Below are 18894 nucleotides of genomic sequence, written 5' to 3'. Positions count from 1 at the left end.
AATCACACTTCACATTCATCAGGATGCCTGTTACCAGAAATCCACAGAATAACAGCTGTTGGCATGGATGTGGAGAAGTTGAAACTTTGTGCTTCACTGTTCGAAATGTAAAATGGTGTGGCCCTTATGGAAAACAGCATGCAATTACTCAAAAAATTGATACTATAATGACCATCTGATCCAGAAATACCACTTCTGGGTATACACCCAAATAAAGTGAAATGAGAGACTCAAAGAGATACTTGTATGCCTGTGCTTGTACAGCATTAGTATTTGTCCATCAACAGATGAATGAGGAAACCATGTGATATACACCAACAATGATTATTCTTTGCCATTAAAAAGGAAAGGAATTCTGACATGCATCACAACATGGATGAAATCAAAGATATGCTCAGTGAGATATCCTGGCCATAAAATAAAAATAGTGCATATATGAAGTATCCAGAGTAGGCACATTTACAGAGACAGAAAGTAAAATGGTGGTTGTCAGGGCTTGGGAGGAGGAGGGGTTTGACAATAAGTGTTTAATGTGTACAGAGTTTCAGTTTGGAAAGAAACAAATCCTAAAGGCAGAAGTGGTGGTGTCACTTCATGACACTGAACGCTATACCTAAAAATGGCTAACAAAGTAAAACGTGAACTATTTATGTTTTATTACAATCAAGAGGCAATGTCACAAAACTGAAATCTGGAATATGTGAAAAGCTTCTACGTGTGTCTGTAATGAAGTCATCTGATCCAAATGATTAAAGGTCATGATGCCAGGAGATCTGTCACAGAAAAAGAAAGTGAAATGACCAATAAGCACACCCACATGCACACACACAGACACACACATGGGAGCTCAACCTTATGAGCGACTGCAGACATGTAAAGGAAGATATTTCCAGATGTAATTTTACATCCACTAGTGGCAACAGGCAAGAAACCTGACTCCATCAAGTATTTGGTGAGATCATGGAACAATAGACTAAACCCACTGGTGGAGGCAGAAGATGGAGACAGTTTCCCTGCACTCAGTGAGCCTATGACCTAGCCATCCCCCTCCCTTAAACACTGAAATGCATATTGCACATGGGCTAGACACCAGAACACTGCTTGCATCGGTGCTCTGAAGGGCTCTCAAGTGGAAAGCATGCAGATGTCCAGGGACAAGAAGAAAAATGGAGGGACAAAGGGAGGCGTGGCTCCACAAGGGTACATGACAGGGCAGGGAAAGAGAAAGCCCGGTGGAGACAGGTCACACTGTAGATACTGGTCGATACTGCCACAATGTCGAGTGATGCAAAGAGGAAGTGGCGGAAGACTACAGAGAACCTGATACAATTGATGGTGATTTGCAGACAACATAAGTAAGCAAGGCTATTTAAGGATTAGGTAACACTGACTTAAAAAAAAAAAAGAAAATCCAAATCTGAAAATAGGGGGGTGTGGTTTGTACGACACCCTGGAGGGTGGCTCTTGGTCTGCAAGCGGAAGGGAGTGAGTGGAACGGAAACCAATGGGAGAGTGACTGGGAGTTGGTAAATGCTCCTTCATCAGGCGGACAGAGGCTGGAGCACCTGTTCCTCACTCCCCTGGCCTTCTGTGATTTCCCAGGAAAACGGCCCGCAAGGGCAGTGTCCTCTGCAGACAGAACATGGAGAGCCGCAGCGTGCGTCCCCAGCCTGAGCACCCCCTCCCCCCCGGAGGGCTGTTCTGTAAGGGGCGGGGTGAGGCCCAGGCCCCGCCTCCCGCATGCGCACTGTGCTGGCCAATCGGCACTGCTCCCTCTCAGGAGAGGCTGGTTGCTTCCGGGCTGTCCCGAGGTCGTGAGAGGAGCGTCGTGTGTGCTGTGTGAGGTTCGCAGTTTGGAGATTGTGGTGAGGAGCTCGCCCTGTGTGGATGAAGGATGGAGGAAGGGAGGGACAGCCAGAGGGATCCAAGAGGGGGACAGAGGGACCCTCAGGGAGGCTGGCGGCACCACGTGACCATGAGCAGGGCTGGGGGAGGGGCGGCGCCATCTTCTCAGACTTGAAGGAACCAGAGTGTGGGGCTGTGGCAGCCAGGCTGGCCTCTGAAGCGATGTCCCCAAGGCTTCCCCTCGGCCTCCAGCCGGGCAGAAGGAGGACCCCGAGGGCTGGGCCAGCAGGCGGGGTTTGGGGAGAGCTGTCGGTCCACAACCCAGAAGAGTCTCAGAGGGTGGGCAGGCATCATCCACCCAGGTCTGTGCTTCCTGCCCGGTCACTGGGCAGGAAGGATGGGCCAGTGCCCTGAGGTCATCATGGGGTCCAGATGGCGTGTCGGGAAGGCCCCCAACCCGACTGTGCCTGGACAGGTGCTGAACGGTTTATTCCCCACCCCTATGGAGGGACACTCAGGTTTGTCCTGCCTGTGATCAGGCCTCTCCACCTGGCACCGGATCCCTGGGGATGCGAGACACAGGGGGCAGCCTCTGTCCCCACGTGGGATCCTGACACTCTGTCCCCAGAGGGTCTTGACACTCAGATGTCTGTGGGTAGCACGGGGCTGTGAGGGGCGGTGCAGGAGCCAGTCCTCAATAGCAGTGCTGGGGGGAGGGGGTCACAATCACTGTGTGCTTCATCAGCTCCTGGTCCATCAAGGGACAGGAGGAAGTACACACTCTGATCTGCCGCGGAGGACCCATGCCAGCTATTGCTCGTTGACCCTGGGGCCATCTGTGTCTTTACGTTTGTGCTCCCAGGGTGCAGGCGTGCTGTCTGTACCTCGGAAGACTCGAGTAGATGGAGAGGCCTCAGAGGAAGCGTCTCAGGAGGGCTAAGGATGCCTCGAAGGAGACTCAGGATGCCCGGATGGAGGCTCAGGATATGGCAGCCTGTGACTCTGGGAGTCAGGAGAGAAGAGAGCTGAGTGAGTCAGAGAGTGTTTGCCAAGGTATGGTCTGTCGGAAACCTTTGCAGATCACAGTGCATGGGCGAGGGCAGAGTAATGGGGGGGGGGGGGAATGGGCAGTGTCCCTTGGGTCATTGCTTCCCAGTCCTCCACATAGTAAGCAGGGAAAGCCATGTGTGTGCCAAGCTGTGTCAGGTACCGGACGTTGCCCAATTCAGCCTCATATCCCAAACTGGGACTGCCCTGTAAGCTTCCTAGCAGCTCTCCTTCATAACAGCTTGCACGTCCTTCTTTCCGAATCATTTCCGGGAGTGCTGCATGTTTTATTCCCACTGCTGGTAAACCCTGAAAGGCTTATAACACTGTCTCCAAAAAGTGGTCCTGGCCCCTGATGTAACTTCATCTGACCTTCACATACACGATTCCTCTGAGATGTCTGCTTTAAGACACTTTTGTTGTTGCAAATCCTGGAACCTTCCACAGTGCAGCTGTTTCTTCAGGAAACCTGACCAAAATGCCATATGTCAGTCTTAAACCTTTTCCCATTTTATTTCCATGCAGCAAACAGGTCAGTGATTGATATCCATGAAGAAGAAAGTCCTTCACAAGCAGCATTTATGGAAGATGTGAGGTAACATGTTTAAAGGAATTTGGGCTTGCCTTATAAGGTACTTTAAGAAAAGTAAAGGTGGGCTCCTGTAGCAAGTATTGTATGTAAAACACTTGGCATGACACGTTTCTTCCAAAACCAGTATGGTGTTTTAGGTACCCTTAATTTAAAAGTTCATGTGATTTCTTTACAGGAATGAATTACAGGATATGCTGAAAAAATTTGAAGGTATGCTTTAGGAGATACTGTAGTGAAAGTAAATTGTTTTAAAACTCTATATCATAGGAAATGTTAATACCTTGTTCTCAGATTCAGGATCTTCCCTACGTGTTTAGTGTGATTTGGCTTCATAGGTTTCTTTAGTTTCCCTTTTTACTATGGATTTGGAGAGAATGGTGCTACCAGTGGTGCGGTCAGAGCAATGCTTTTATTTTATACATGGGTGCATTTGATGGACTGTGGGATATTAGAAGAATGTGAATGAAACTGTTTTTCCTACTTGCATCTCAGAGTAAGGAATATATCCTTCTTTAATATCAATTTTTAATTTCCTCTACCTATTTTGTGTGACATTCCTTTTTCTTTGGTGCATACAGAATTTTATATTTAATCCTGTAAAATACGTCTCTATTGTTATATTTACATTAACTGTGCAGTGGAGAACTAAAAGGAACTTTGCTAGCATGCTGGTGATGTAAGATCAGAACCATAAACTTAAAAGTTTAAAATTGTTCTTTTAGATATCAATTACATTAACTGGGTTATAGGAAGAGACTCTTAACATGGAGCCTATGTCAGTTTTTGAGTCCTCTAAGTGGATCCTTCATACAAGCAAGATGTTTGAGTGGGAGCTGTCTCATAAACTGATTATTATGCAAGATAAACTGGATGTATAAAATTGTGTAGCTTGTCACAATCCCTGGAAAGTAACAATTCATGGTAGATCAATAACATACAATCAAATGTTTAGGAAAGCATTTTTAGAAATATTGAACATTTTGCAAACTGCAAACCTTCTTTTTAAAACTGATGTAAGACAGACTCCCAATTTTTCCCTTATGAATGGATTTAGAAAGTGTTTTTGAATAAATTCCTTTATTTCCTTAAATTCTTCATGATCTTTGTCTTTAACTCAAAAATACCTAAAATCCTCATTGACTGAATTTAAAAAATAGTTTTCTTGCCTTTGCGTTTATTTTTTTTTTCTCTTTTGGACACTTCAAAAATAGAATGATGATGTATGATTTACCTATTGAGTTGTAACAAGAATCCATCAGAATGTGTCCTTTGATACAGAGGATATTTTATAAATTTACCCAAACCCAGCTTTTATAAGTGTTTTGTTATGAGAAAATGAAAAACTGTCTTTGAGAGCCTATAAATACATTTTGGAAAAGAGTAACTTTAGTTTCTTAGCTCTCTTTTTCCATTACAGATTTTTCTAAAACGTGTGCAGTTATAAAATTAGCTTTATTTATTTATTTTTTAATTAATTTATTTTAATTGGAGGGTAATTACTTTACAACATTGTAGTGGTTATTGCCATACATTGACATGAATCAGTCATGGGTGTACATGTGTTTCCTAACCCGAACCCCCCTCCCACCTCCCTCCCCATCCCATCCCTCTGGGTCATCCCAGTGCACCAGCCCTTAGCACCCTGTCTCATGCATGGAACCTGGACTGGCGATCTGTTTCACATATGATAATATACATGTTTCAAAGCTATTCTCTCAAATCATCCCACCCTCGCCTTCTCCCACAGAGTTCAGAAGACTGTTCTATACATCTGTGTCTCTTTGGCTGTCTCGCATATAGGGTCATCATTACCATCTTTCTAAATTCCATATATATGCATTAGTATACTGTATTGGCATTTTTCTTTCTGACTACTTCAGTCTGTATAACAGGCTCCAGTTTCATCCACCTCATTAGAACTGATTCAAATGTATTCCTTTTAATGGCTGAGTATATTCCCTTGTATATATGTACCACAGCTTTCTTATCCATTCGTCTCCTGATGGGCATCTAGGTTTCTTACATGTCCTGGCTATTATAAACAGTGCTGCAATGAACATTGGGGTACACATGTATCTTTCATATGGTTTTTATATTTTAATTTGTTAATGTGGTGTATTACATTGATTGATTTGCATATATTAAAGTATCCTTGAATCCCTCTGATAAAGCCTACTTGATCATGATGTATGTTTTTAATATGTTGTTGGATTCTGTTTGCTAGGATTTTGTTAAGGATTTTTGCATCTATGTTCATCAGTGATATTGGCCTGTAGTTTTCTTTTTTTCTGGCATCTTTGTCTGGTTTTGGTATTAGGGTGATGGTGGCCTCATAGAATGAGTTTGGAAGTTTACCTTCCTCTGCAATGTTCTGGGAGAGTTTGAGTATGATAGGTGTTAGCTCTTCTCTCAATTTTTGGTAGAATTCAGCTGTGAAGCCGTCTGGTTCTGGGCTTTTGTTTGCTGGAAGATTTCTGATTACAGTTTCAATTTCCATGCTTGTAATGGGTCTGTTTTTAAGATTTTCTATTTCTTCCTGGTTCAGTTTTGGAAAGTTATACTTTTCTAAGAATTTGTCCTTTTCTTCCAAGTTGTCCGTTTTGTTGGCATACAGTTGCTGATAGTAGTCTCTTATGATCCTTTGTATTTCTGTTTTGTCTGCTGTAATTTCTCCATTTTCATTTCTAATTTTGTTGATTTGATTCTTCTCCATTTACTTCTTGATGAGTCTAATGGTTTGTCTCTTTTATTTATCTTCTCAAAGAATCAGCTTTTAGCTTTGTTGATTTTTGCCATGGTCTCTTTTGTTTCTTTTGCATTTATTTCTGCCTTAATTTTTATGATTTCTTTCCTTCTAGTAACCCTGGGGTTCTTCATTTCTTCCTTTTCTAGTTGCTTTAGGTGTAGAGTTAGATTATTTATTTGACTTTTTTTCTTTTTTCTGGAAGTAAGCTTGTATTGCTATGAACCTTCCCGTTAGCACTGCTTTTACTGAGTTCCATAGGTTTGGGGATGTTTTGTTTTCATTTTCATTTGTTTCTATGCATATTTTGATTTATTTTTTGATTTCTTCTCTGATTTGTTGGTTATTCAGAAGCGTGTTGTTTAGCCTCCATATGTTGAAATTTTTAATAGTTTGTTTTTCTCTGTAGTTGATATCTAATATTACTGCATTATGATCAGAAAAGATGCTTGGAATGATTTCAATTTTTTTTGAATTTACCAAGGCTAGATTTATGGCCCAGGATGTGATCTATCCTGTAGTAGGTTCCGTGTGCACTTGAGAAAAAGGTGAAGTCGTCATTGTTTTAGGGTGAAATGTCCTATAGATATCAATTAGGTCTAACTGGTCCATTGTATCATTTAATAAAGTTTGTGTTTCCTTGCCAATTTTCTGTTTAGTAGATCTTTCCATAGGTGTGAGTGGGGTATTAAAGTCTCCCACTGTTATTGTGTTACTGTTAATTTCCCCTTTCATACTAGTTAGAATTTGCCTTACATATTACGGTGCTCCTATGTTGGGTGCATATATGTTTATACTTGTTATATCTTCTTCTTGGATTGATCCTTTGATCATTATTTAGTGTCCTTCTTTGTCTCTTTTCACAGCCTTTATTTCAAAGTCTATTTTATCTTATATGAGTATTGCTACTCCTGCTTTCTTTTGGTCTCCATTTGCATGAAATATCTTTTTCCAGCCCTTCAATTTCAGTCTGTATGTGTCCCATGTTTTGAGGTGGGACTCTTGTAGACAGCATATATAGGGGTCTAGTTTTTGTATCCATTCAACCAGTCTTTGTCTTTTGGTTGGGGCATTCAACCCATGTACATTTAAGGTAATTATTGATAAGTATGATCCTGTTTCCATTTACTTCGTTGTTTTGGGTTCGAGTTTATAGACCTTTTCTGTGTTTCCTGTCTAGAGAAGATCCTTTAGCATGTGTTGGAGAGCTGGTTTGGTGTTGCTGAATTCTCTCAGCTTTTGATTGTCTGTAAAACTTTTGATTTCTCCTTCATTTTTGAATGAGGTACTTGCTTGTTACAGTAATCTGAGTTGTAGGTTTCTCTCTTTCATCACTTTAAGTATATCCTGCCATTCCCTTCTGGCCTGAAGAGTTTCTATTGAAAGATCAGCTGTTATCCTTATGGGAATCCCCTTGTGTGTAATTTGTGGTTTTCCCTTGTTGCTTTTAATATTTGTTCTTTGTGTTTGATCTTTGTTAATTTGATTAATATGTGTCTTGGGGTGTTTTGCCTTGGGTTTATCCTGTTTGGGACTCTCTGGGTTTCTTGGACTTGGGTGGCTATTTCCTTCTCCATTTTAGGAAAGTTTTCAACTATTATCTCTTCAAGTATTTTCTCATGGTCTTTCTTTTTGTCTTCTTCTTCTGGGTCTCCTAAGATTCAAATGTTGGGGCGTTTGGCATTGTCCCAGAGGTCTGTGAGTTTGTCCTCATTTCTTTTAATTCTTTTTTTCTTTTTTCCTCTATGCTTCATTTATTTATACCAGTCTATCTTCCATCTCACTTATCCTATCTTCTGCCACAGTTATTCTACTGTTGGTTCCCTCCAGAGTGTTTTTCATCTCAGTTATTGCATTATTCATTATTGATTGACTCTTTTTTATTTCTTCTAGGTCCTTGTTAAACATTTCCTGCATCTTCTCAATCCTTGTCTCCAGGTTGTTTATCTGTAACTCCATTTTGTTTTCAAGATTTTCGATCATTCTTCCTATCATTATTCTGAATTCTTTTTCAGGTAGACTCCATATCTCCTCCTCTTTTGTTTGGTTTGGTGTGCTTTTATCATGTTCCTTTACCTGCTGAGTATTTCTCTGCCTTTTCATCTTGTTTAGATTGCTGTGTTTTGGGTGTCGTATCTATATTCTGGCAGTTTGTGGTTCCTTTTTATTGTGGAGGTTCCTCACTGTGGGTGGGATTGGATGGGTGGCTTGTCAAAGTTTCTTCATTAGGGAAGCTTGCGTCAGTGTTCTGGTGGGTGTAGCTAGATTTCTTCTCTCTGGAGTGCAATGAAGTGTCCAGTAGTGAGTTTTGAGATGTTTATCAGTTTGCTTTCTTTTGGTCCGCCTGTATGTTAAAGCTCATGGTTATGTTCCTGTGTTGCTGGAGAATTTGGGTAGTATGAGTAGTGAGTTTTGAGATGTTTATCAGTTTGCTTTCTTTTGGTCCGCCTGTATGTTAAAGCTCATGGTTATGTTTCTGTGTTGCTGGAGAGTTTGGGTAGTATGTTTTGCTCTGGAACTTCTTGGCTCTTGGGTGGAGCTTGGGTCCAGTGTAGGTATGGAGGCTTTTGGATGAGCTCTTATCAATTAATATTCCCTGGAGTCAGGAGATCTCTGGTGTTCTCAGGTTTTGGATTTAAGCCTCTTGCCTCTGGTTTTCAGTCTTATTCTTACAGTAACCTCAAGACTTCTCCATCCATACAGCACTGATGATTAAACATCTAGGTTAATGAAGAAAAGATTCTCCACAGTCTGAAACACTGAGAGAGGTTCACGGAATTACATAGAGAAGAGTAGAGGGAGGAGGGAGATAAAATTGACCAGGACGAGGACAGGGGGAGTCAAAAGGGGAGAGAGCAATCTAGCCAGTAATTAAATCCCTATGGGCTCTTCACAGCCTGGAATATCCAGAGAGGTTCACGGAGTTACAAAGAGAAGAGAAGAAGGAGGAAGGAGATAGAGGTCACCAGGAGAAGAAGGGGGGGCTCAGAAGGAGAGAGACAGATCTAGCCAGTAATCAATTCCCTAAGTGTTCTCCACAGCCCTCAATACCCTAAGAGGTTCACAGAGTTTAGTAGAAATGAGATGGGGGAGGGAGGAGATAGAGATGACCTAGGGGAGAAAAAGGGGAGTCAAAAGGGGGAGAGGGCAATCAAGCCAGTAATCACACTCCTAAGTAAAAATGGCACTGAAGATTGGATTCTTAAAGGTACAAACTTGATAACAAATACCAAAAAGCAAAGATTAAAAATCTAGAGTAGAAGTTAGACTTTAAAAAATGTGATATTAAAAAAACAAAACAAAATCACAAAAATTATAAAAATAATATATATGAAATTTGCTTTAAAAATAGGGTCTTTTTTTGCAAGGTAATAATAGGTTACAAAAATGAAAATTAAAGGAGTAATAAAGGACTTCAAAATTAAAAATTAAAAATAAATGACAATAGTAAAAATATATCTAGGAATTTCTCTGGAGCTGTTGTGGGCAGTGTGGGGTCACTTCAGTTTCAGATAGTTCCTTGTTTCAGCTTATACTTCTCAAGTTCTATAGGCCCCTTCCAATGTAGTCAGTGCTAACTACAGGGTTTTAATCTGTTCCACCTGTCACTTCTATAGGTTTCTTTTTTTTTTTTTTTTTTTAAATATTATTTTATTAGTTGGAGGCCAATCACTTTATAACATTTCAGTGGGTTTTGTCATACATTGACATGAATCAGCCATATAGTTATCACTTCTAAAGCGGTTCCCTCTGTTTATTTTAGCTTCTTTTGTTTGCAAGTCTCTTCAGTGTCTAATTTCTGCCCTGACACAAGGGGGCGGTAGTGGTCACTTATTTAGGCTCACTTGTTGAGTTGTGCTGTAGGGAGGGAGGAACACTGCAAACAAATATCACTGGCGTGTGTGGGGAGCGCTCGCAGGGTCTAAGCCGCACTGGGTTTGCCCCTGCTCACGGCATGTGTGCTTTCCCAGTCTACACTGCTGAGGTTCCAGGTTGCTCTGCAGGGGAACTGTCTAAAGTGGGCCCTGGGTTGTGTGCACTTCCCAGGTCTAAGCTGCTCAGGTTGGGTTTTCAGGTACTCCAAAAAGGCGCAGACTCCTTTGGGCATGCGTTTTGTGCCCTTCCCAGGCCTGAGCAGCACAGGCGACCAGGTGCTTGGCGAGTGCACTCTCCCCAGCTGGATGGGACGTCTTATCACCTCTCCTGTCCCAGCTGCTTGGTTTCCTGGGTGCACAGTGGGAGCACCATCTCAGCTGTGCTGTGTGTCTCTTCTGGGGAGCTGATCTCTGGCTGTGACCCTCCCATAGGATGTCAACCTTCTAGGATCCCAGGAAGACTTGGTTAGCAACTGGGAGCCTACTCACAGTTTGGTAGAGGATGCCATCTCTGGGGCCAAGATTGCCCCTTTCTGGCTCTGGTGGGCGACGGGCTGGTCCGCAGCTGGCTAGCTTTCCTCTGGTATTCGCTCAGTCCTTTGTTCTGTGAGTGGGCCCAGCAGTGCCCTAGGTTAGAGCTTTTCACGGGAAAGTTCTCTCTCTCTCTCTCTCTCTCTCCCCCCTTTTCTCTTTCTCTGGCTATTCCTCTGTTTGGGTTGCTATCTCACTCTAGCTTCCTCAGATTGTCCTCAGGTCATTCAGGCCCGGTCTCTACCCTAAGCATTGCAGCCCGTGCCTCCCTGTTCAGCCCCCACTTGCTGGTATCAGATGTGAGCGACTGGGCTACTTCTCCACTGGAAGTTGCCAGTAGGCATATAATCTGTGAGTTTTATTTATTTATTTATTTATTTTTCCTCCCAGTTATGTTGCCCTCTGAGATTCCAAAATGCCCCACAGACCCGCCAGTGATAGGGTTTCCTGGTGTTTGGAAACTTCTCTTTTATGACTCTCTCTCCAGGATGGCACTTCATCCCTAACTCTTTTGCCTCTCTTTTTATCTTTTATATTTTGTCCTACCTCCTTTTGAAGACAATGGGCTGCCTTTCTGGGTGCCTGGTGTCCTCTGCCAGCGTTCAGAAGTTGTTTTGTGAAATTTTCTCAGAGTTCAAATGATCTTTCAGTGAATTTGTGGAGGAGAAAGTGGTCTCCCCATCCTATTCCTCCACCATCTTAAGACTACCCCCAGTTATAAAGATTAGAATTGAGGTGCTAGTAACTGAACTATTATACAGAAAAAAGGGAAATGCATGCTGGAGTTTTGACATGATGCCTTTTTAAAATGGTGATTGTATTTCCAATACTACTGAATCAATACTAAGTGGAAATATATATGTTTGATATAGATGATATTAAGAAGCTTCTTCATGCAAAGAGAAAAAGATTTATAATGAATACCAATGCTTCTGTCCAAAGCATTAACCTGATAATTGAGCATGTTTGGAAAACGCAGGAGGAGCAAAGGTAACAAACATTGTTGGTTTTTAGAGCCAGGACCTGGGTGTCATATCTTAGTGTTTGTGAGTCCAGCTTAATTAAAATAATGCTGTTATCCTCTATTAATTGGTGTCTCTGTTGAGAAATATATGCAGTTTGATTTTTATTGACGTCCTATAACCTTACACCTTAATTGAAATGAGAGGTATTACTAAAGGTCGATAATGGTAACCTATTTTCTGCTTTAAAATTATAGCTGAATTTTGTTAGTATTTAAGAAAAAATTATATTCGTTCTTGGAATATGCTAGATGAATAAAAGAGAAGTGTCTTGTGATATTTAGCTGTATTCAATTGTGTGGAAAGAATTAATTTTATATTTGAATAACTTCAAAATTTATCATCATCGGGTCCACTTTTCTTTTGTGCAATCTTTATTGTGACAGGGTGAGGGCGGGGGAAGTGAAATATTCCTGTTTAGAAAACTTATATGATATCTTCATTGAATCTCTTTATCATGTCACAGCCTATATGTTATTCAATAAGTGAAAATGAAAACAAAAACTTATAGATAAAATGCATTTGGGGGGAAGTTTATACTGCATTAAATCTTCCTTAGTTCTCAAGAGCTAAGGCATGTGAGATCGCATCCCTCTTAGACAGTTGGGGACAAATACTGAGGGAATGAGAGTAAATCATCCATTTTGTTTTGCCATTTCCCATCGGAAATTTTCAGCTGCAATTATTCCCTTCTCCCTTTATAGTATAATTTGTGTCAAATCAGTTTCGTTTTGAATGTGTTTGCTTTTTTCTTAGCAATATGAAGTATGACATTGCTCATTATTACGTTTTACAGGCAGAAGCTTTATCGTGAATATTCTCAGCAGTTTCTGACTTTGTTTCTGGAGTGGGATATAAGCGTGCAGGAAACCAAGGAGGAAGAAGAAAAACTAGCTGTTGGTATCAGGCTTAACTTTCTAATTAATCTGTTGTAACCAAGAGGCTTCTCAAGAGGTGGCGCTAGTGATAAAGAACCTGCCTGCCAATGCAGGAGACCTAAGAGGCACGAGTTCAATCCCTGGGTCGGGAAGATTCCCTGGAGGAGGTCATGGCAACCCTCTCCAGTATCCTTGCCTGGAGGATCCCACGTACAGAGGAGCCTGGCGGGCTACAGCCCATAGGGTTGCAAAGAGTTGAACACGACAGAAGCGACTTAGCATGCACGCATGCTTTGTAACCAAGTCTCAAGTTTAATGGAGAGCCTGGTCATGTCTTAGACCCATAGACCTGAACCAGGGCCCCACTGCTGCCTATGTGGTTGGACCCGGATCACAGAAAATCAGAGAAGTACAGGCACACACCACACTCAGAAAAGCCCCTGGTCTTTACTCCCTCTCTTGGTTTGGATTCTTGCAGTTTCAAGTGTCTGAAATTTACCGGAGTACAAAAGCAGAGTTTCAGGCCTTATCTAAAGTTTCTCAGGCAGGGTCATTTGGGCTCTGTCCCTATCTCCTAGTAGGATTTTTCCATGAGGTCTGTAAGATAGAGTCTTGCAATCCTAAACGTGCTCTCAGTTTAGTAAATTCCAGTGTGCTGTGCTTAGTCTCTCAGTCGTGTCTGACTTCTTTGTGACCCCATGGACTGCAGTCTGCCAGGCTCTTCTGTCCATGGGGATTCTCCAGGCAGGAATACTGGAGTGGGTTGCCATGCCCTCCTCCAGAGAATCTTCCCAATCCAGGGATCGAGCCCAGGTTTCCCGCACTGCAGGCAGATTCTTTACCATCTGAGCCTCCAGGGAAGCCCAAACCCCAGTGGACCGAGAAAATCTTGTTCTGTGGCTTGGCAGGAAATTCTTTCGGAAGACTATCACTCATCTAGTTTGGATCATTTGCCTATTCCATAACCAGCCACTGCAGTCAGGGCATGGTTTACTCTTACCGGACTGACCTCTGTCACAGTTAGGGGTAAGGATGATGGAGGAGGTGTTGCCTTTTGAGGGCAGAGGAGAAAACCTGGAATTGTTTCCTCACAGTGAGTCAGTAGATGGACCACGGAAATACCATTGCCAAGCTGCAGTACAGTCCAACTTAGATGAGCGTCATAGCGATCACGAGTCTAAAATAAGACCTGTCTGTGTGGTTGTGGCTGAGCAGCTGGAGAGTTGGATTTTCCAGGGTTAGGGTGAGCTAAGCATGTTGACAGAGTGAAAAGGGGGTAAGGTGTAAGTGCAAGGGTGTAGGTATAGTGAATGACCATGGCCTTAACTCGGAAGGAGGATACAGGGCAGGGGGTGGAGAAAAGGGGCAGTGAAAAATGTTCAATTCAAATGTAGATATCAGGTCCTGGTAGGGTACTGAGACACAGTACAAAGGGGAGTGAGCTGCCAACATAGGGAGGTAGAGGTTACCTGATGGGAAAAATGGGCAAACAGTATATAGTACAGTGGTCAAGACCCTGGGCTCTGGAGCCATATGTTGGGATCCAATTCTGATTTGTCCAATTACTGGCTATGGAGCCATGGGCAGATTATGTATCTCTGACAGGTCTCAGTGTCCTCATGTATGAATGGGGTGTAATAAGAGTACCTACATCATAGGTTTGCCTTGAGGATGAGTTAGTTCCTAAGGGAGTTCCCTGGTGGTCTAGTGGTTAGGATTCAGGGCTTTCACTGCCTTGGCCAGGGTTCAATCCCTGGTTGGGAAACTGAGATCCCACAATCCACTCAGTGCAGCCTCCCCCCCCCCAACCCCGCTTTCTCCCCTCCAGTCCTCTTCTTCACAAATGAGTTCCTAAGTGTTAAGTTCACTTAACATCTTTCAGAGCAGGGCCTGACAGATAGTTCCTATATGAGTGTGCGGTTCTTCCTCTTATATAGATTTTGCAGTTGTTGGTGACAGAATCTAGGGTAAGGAAATGTAAGTGAGTGGCTAAACTAGGGGAGAGGACAGAATTGTTTCTGGAGATCAGGTCAAAGAACTCAAAGTTTTGCATTATTGAAAGGTTCATCTTGTATATTGAATGGCCAAGAATTACTACATGTTTCAATGTTGTTAGGAAAGAATTTTTCTCTTAATTGCTGTTAAATAGAATAATTGCATAGATTTCATTTATTTTTGATAAAGAGATGGCGGTGAAAACTGTTTGTAAATTTTGTAGCTACCAAGAATTAAGATGGATGTTTTGAATATGGGCAAAGAAGGACATTTCCTGTGTAGAGCATTTTGTATTTCTGCTTCCGTATGCACCACAGCATCCTCACCAGGAAAGATTTTTTTCCATCTATCACCATACAAATGATTACCTTCAATGCTATAAACCAACAAAATACTTTAAACAAGAAAGAAAGAGCCTTCTCAATGATTGATGAATAGTATTATTTCATTTGTTTGTATATTGGTGGAAGCACAAATGTCTAAGCTTTTTTTAAAATTTAGCGCAGAAAATGTTTAAAATATTGATTTAAAGAATAATCTTTTTAATGTCCTATAGAATTACACGTTGCTAAATATTAAATTAACCACATTTTATCTCAGTGTCTTTTCTACTTGTAGAATTTGTTTCATGAGCAACAAAAGATTTTTCAAGCAGCAAGAATTGTTCAGAGACAGAGGCTGAAAAAATTTTTTAACTTATACGACCAGTTCTTAAAGGTCTGTTGTTTTTGGTAATGCAATTCATTCTTATAATACATAATGTCTATTTTGAAGTAGAAGTTAGATTCTTGTGTAGTTTTGGTAACAATATTTTGGTGATAACGTTTTAAATTCTTCTGCATTTTCCATTTGGAGGAGTTGATTTTGGGTGAACATGAATGCTAAATTTATTTCTATTTTTATTTGTTTTTAATTAATCAATTAATTTTTATTTTTAGGATTTATTATCAGCTTTGTGGTATTACTTAAAATAGGAAATGGTACATTGGGAATATTACCTAGAAAGAGACGTGATTAAAATCGTGATTAAAATCGATACTTTAATCCTAATTTTATATTCAGCAGTCAGTTTTTTGGGAGATCAGTGACAACTATCAGGAAAGTAGGAAGTCATTGATTAAGTCCTAATGTCTTTTACTTCTGTTTACTTCAGTGGTGTGTTTAAAATAGTAAGTAGCAATTGTACTTTCTGAATATATCTTTTATTTTCAAATATGTGAGTGTTCTTTGGCATATTTGCTTTTAGTTTTTAATGTATTTATTTTAATTGGAAGATAATTACTTGACAATGCAGAATTGCTACAGTGACTAAAAATGCCTTTATATGCAAATGCGTAGTCACAGGAGGAAGCCTGGAATGCATAGCACTGTGAAAAAGCCAGAGGAAGACAAAAAGCTTGTGAATTGAGAATCATCTACCATGCCATTCTCCCACTAGCAGATTGCCTTCATGATGCTGTTCTCTGCTTCATACAGATGCATACTTATTCAGGAGGCAATGGAATCCCAGATATACACCCCTTCTTATTTTGATGGGATGTTCCATTTCATTACCTTGCTCAAATACATTTTAATATGTCACTCTTATAAACTACTTAAGATAGTTTAAGATAGTTTAAGTAAACTATCGTAAGTAAACTAGTAAAAGAGTTTTAAAATAAATATCCCTTAAAGAACTTTGGAATCATTTAGTGCAAAAGCGTTATTGTAGAAGTGTCTCCAAGTGGACAAATGTGTTATTCTAATGCTCCCTGATAATTGGCTATTAATTGATGTGAAGGTTTGATAAAGTACCAAAGAAGATATGAGGTTGGTGACTTCAGTGTTGTCTTTGACTCCCCAAAGTTCCTTGTCCTTCCCACCCATCTATTACTCAGCCCTGCAGTTTTCACCTCTGCAACTGTACTTTAATTTCTTCCTTTGAATTCCCACTGCTGCTGCCTTACCTGGTTTAGGGCCTCATTGTCCCTTGCTTGTTCTATTAAACTCTTGCCTGACTTCTCTCCTCTCCAATCCATCCTTCACACTTCTGTAATATGATCCTCCAAAAAGTATCCCTTCTCTCCTGAAAACTTATCATAATATCTTCCCAGTTTGAAGTCTCAGGCGTTCAATGTGTACCCCATATCAAGACCCCCCCTCTCTTTGTGATTTCCTGCATACATTCTTTGTCTCCTCCCACCTGTCCAGATTGGTTCCTTTCTCTGCACTAAGTCACCAATACCTCCTTGCTTTGCATATTCTCCTCCCCGGCAGTAGGCTTGATTCCCTTCTTTTACCTATTAACATCTTATTCTTTTGCCAACAAAATCAGAAACCATCTTATTTTCCACTACATAGCCACAGCAAAATGTGCTTCCTGAATTGTTATACTGTTTTTGTGTTGCTTTCTGTTTACATGTTTTTAATTCTCACTGGAATAAGGAAGAGATTATGTACTCATTTTCTAATTCCTCCAGGGCACTTAACAGAATGCTTTTTATATAGGATGCACCAGATTCCTATTGGTTGAATCAATAGTGAAAGTTTAGAACATGTTTGTTTTTCATACCTTAATGAGTTCCTATGACAGATCATCTTTTCCCTCTAATGGAACCATGCTGAATTGATTATGGGTCATTATAGGTGCATTGTTACCTGGTGTTTAGAAAGCTTGTCAGAGAGTTTTTAAACTATGTAATTTCATGATATGAGACTGTCAGTGATTTTCTTTCTTCTTCCTCCTCTTCTCCTTCCTCCTCCTTTGCCTCCTCCTTCTTTTTGGTCCACCTTGACCTTAGCTGTTCACAAACTCATTGTTTTGAGCCAAGTGTGATGATAATGATCTTTGACTCAGATACAACATTTGAAGGATTCCTTAAGTGGGTGTTTCAATCTCCATGTTTTAGTTACAATATTTTTGAAATAAATAATGAGCATCCTTTGACTGTTAAGTGTTGTTACTTTGAAACTTAATTGTATGTGTTTAGAAAGTGAAATGAAAAGTGGTGCTTTATCACTGGACTAGGCCTTCTGTTTTATTAGAGTATAGAGGAGTTTCAGAAGGATCATGAACATCTTCTGACTGATGAACAAGGTGAAGTTAGACGAGAAATGGCCATGCTGCAAAACAAAATTGTGATGGATGCTGTAAGTAGTGCATGTTTAATATTGAGAACTATGGAGGGACATGAACATTGGGGTATTTTTTTATGAACTGTATGTAACAATTATCTAAATAATATTTAACTGTTTAATATTTCTTTCCTTTTTGGAATCAGCAACAGCAAGAGCTGGCAAATATTCGGAAGTCTCTTCAATACCTGCTCTCTGACGATGCTGAAGACAGAACTGGAACCTAAGTTATATGATAGTAATTTAATATTAGCTCCATCAAACCTATACATTGCCATAGGCTAAAATTTTCTAGTTGCAGTCAGTACATCTTGTTTATCATTTGTTTGTTAAGTCTAAGAATCCTTTTCTGTTAACCACTAAATGAATCCTAAACAGTTATGTGGGTAGTAGCAATTTCACAGGTACAAGGATCAAGCTTTCCACCCTTTGGGTAGCAAATGGAGATGTTTTCTCCCTAACACTGTCAATTAACTTTTGGTAATAAATTGTCTTCATTTTAAGTTTTGGCCTCAGCAGTTCTGTACCAGTCCTAGAAAATGGGAAGCACCAGTGTGGAGAGTTATAGTGTTCATGCTTAAGGAAAAGAAAAACTGAAGAACATAAAATCTATTTCAACTGTAAATCCCCTTTGTATTTACTCATTGGTTTACAGAGCCAGTTCCAGTGGGGGAAAATGATTTCAAAGGAAAATCTACTCCATTGCCTTAGAAAAATTATTAAAAGCACTTGAGATTCTGTTTGTGAATAAACTGAGCTGCTAAAAATCATAATCATTAAGAGAACAGGCCTAGGTATATAAATATCCATGCTGAGATATGGGCTCGTGAATTGCTATTTCCACAAAGACATTAAAATGTCATTTAATTGTTGCTGGTACACTATTAAATGACACCTGCCCTTAGCATGAATCCAAACACATTTTATATTAATACTCCTTTCAATGAACCATGATACACGAGGCCAGGGATGTTTGTGCAAGTGTGATCCAAGGACTCAGGGTCAACTGGAAAAGACACGCATGGGGGAAAAGTGTGAGGATAACACACCTGGATGTCAGGGGGAGGCGAGTAAGAAACAGGGATGCCCCAAGTCATCTCTCCTGAGGTGACCCTTAGTTAGCGACAGTCCCCGGACAGCTCTGATCCTGGGACCCTAGAGTAAGACAAAGCCATGCTGCTCCACATGCCACTCACAAGAGGAGAGCCAACCGACTTTCGTATCACTGTGTACCAACCAGATGAAGGCTTTC

General features: G+C 40.9%; 1 protein-coding gene and 1 pseudogene across 1 annotated transcript; both read left to right on the top strand.

Annotated features, from left to right (window-relative positions):
• LOC136153269 (mRNA decay activator protein ZFP36L2 pseudogene) overlaps nucleotides 1–18894 on the top strand; it is a 164430-nt pseudogene that overhangs the window by 76810 nt on the left and 68726 nt on the right.
• On the top strand, nucleotides 2748–17869 carry LOC136153887 (synaptonemal complex protein 3-like). The gene is made up of 8 exons (XM_065916019.1): nucleotides 2748–2898; nucleotides 3418–3487; nucleotides 3660–3694; nucleotides 11506–11623; nucleotides 12452–12551; nucleotides 15147–15245; nucleotides 17553–17657; nucleotides 17789–17869. The coding sequence occupies exons 1-8, from the start codon at nucleotides 2748–2750 to the stop codon at nucleotides 17867–17869; spliced, it is 759 nt and encodes a 252-aa protein (XP_065772091.1).

The sequence above is a fragment of the Muntiacus reevesi genome, chromosome X (genome assembly GCF_963930625.1).
Source record: "Muntiacus reevesi chromosome X, mMunRee1.1, whole genome shotgun sequence".
In the NCBI taxonomy this organism is placed as follows: domain Eukaryota; kingdom Metazoa; phylum Chordata; class Mammalia; order Artiodactyla; family Cervidae; genus Muntiacus; species Muntiacus reevesi.
This window is presented reverse-complemented; position numbering and strand designations above follow the sequence as displayed.

What these genes read in the sequence shown, in the direction of transcription:
- LOC136153887 (XM_065916019.1), top strand. Translation starts at nt 2,748, where the DNA reads ATGGAGAGGCCTCAGAGGAAGCGTCTCAGGAGGGCTAAGGATGCCTCG. An exon ending in AAAACGCAGGAGGAGCAAAG is followed by an intron (nt 11,624 to 12,451) that starts GTAACAAACATT and finishes TACGTTTTACAG; the next exon opens with GCAGAAGCTTTATCGTGAAT. An exon ending in ACAAAATTGTGATGGATGCT is followed by an intron (nt 17,658 to 17,788) that starts GTAAGTAGTGCA and finishes TTTTGGAATCAG; the next exon opens with CAACAGCAAGAGCTGGCAAA.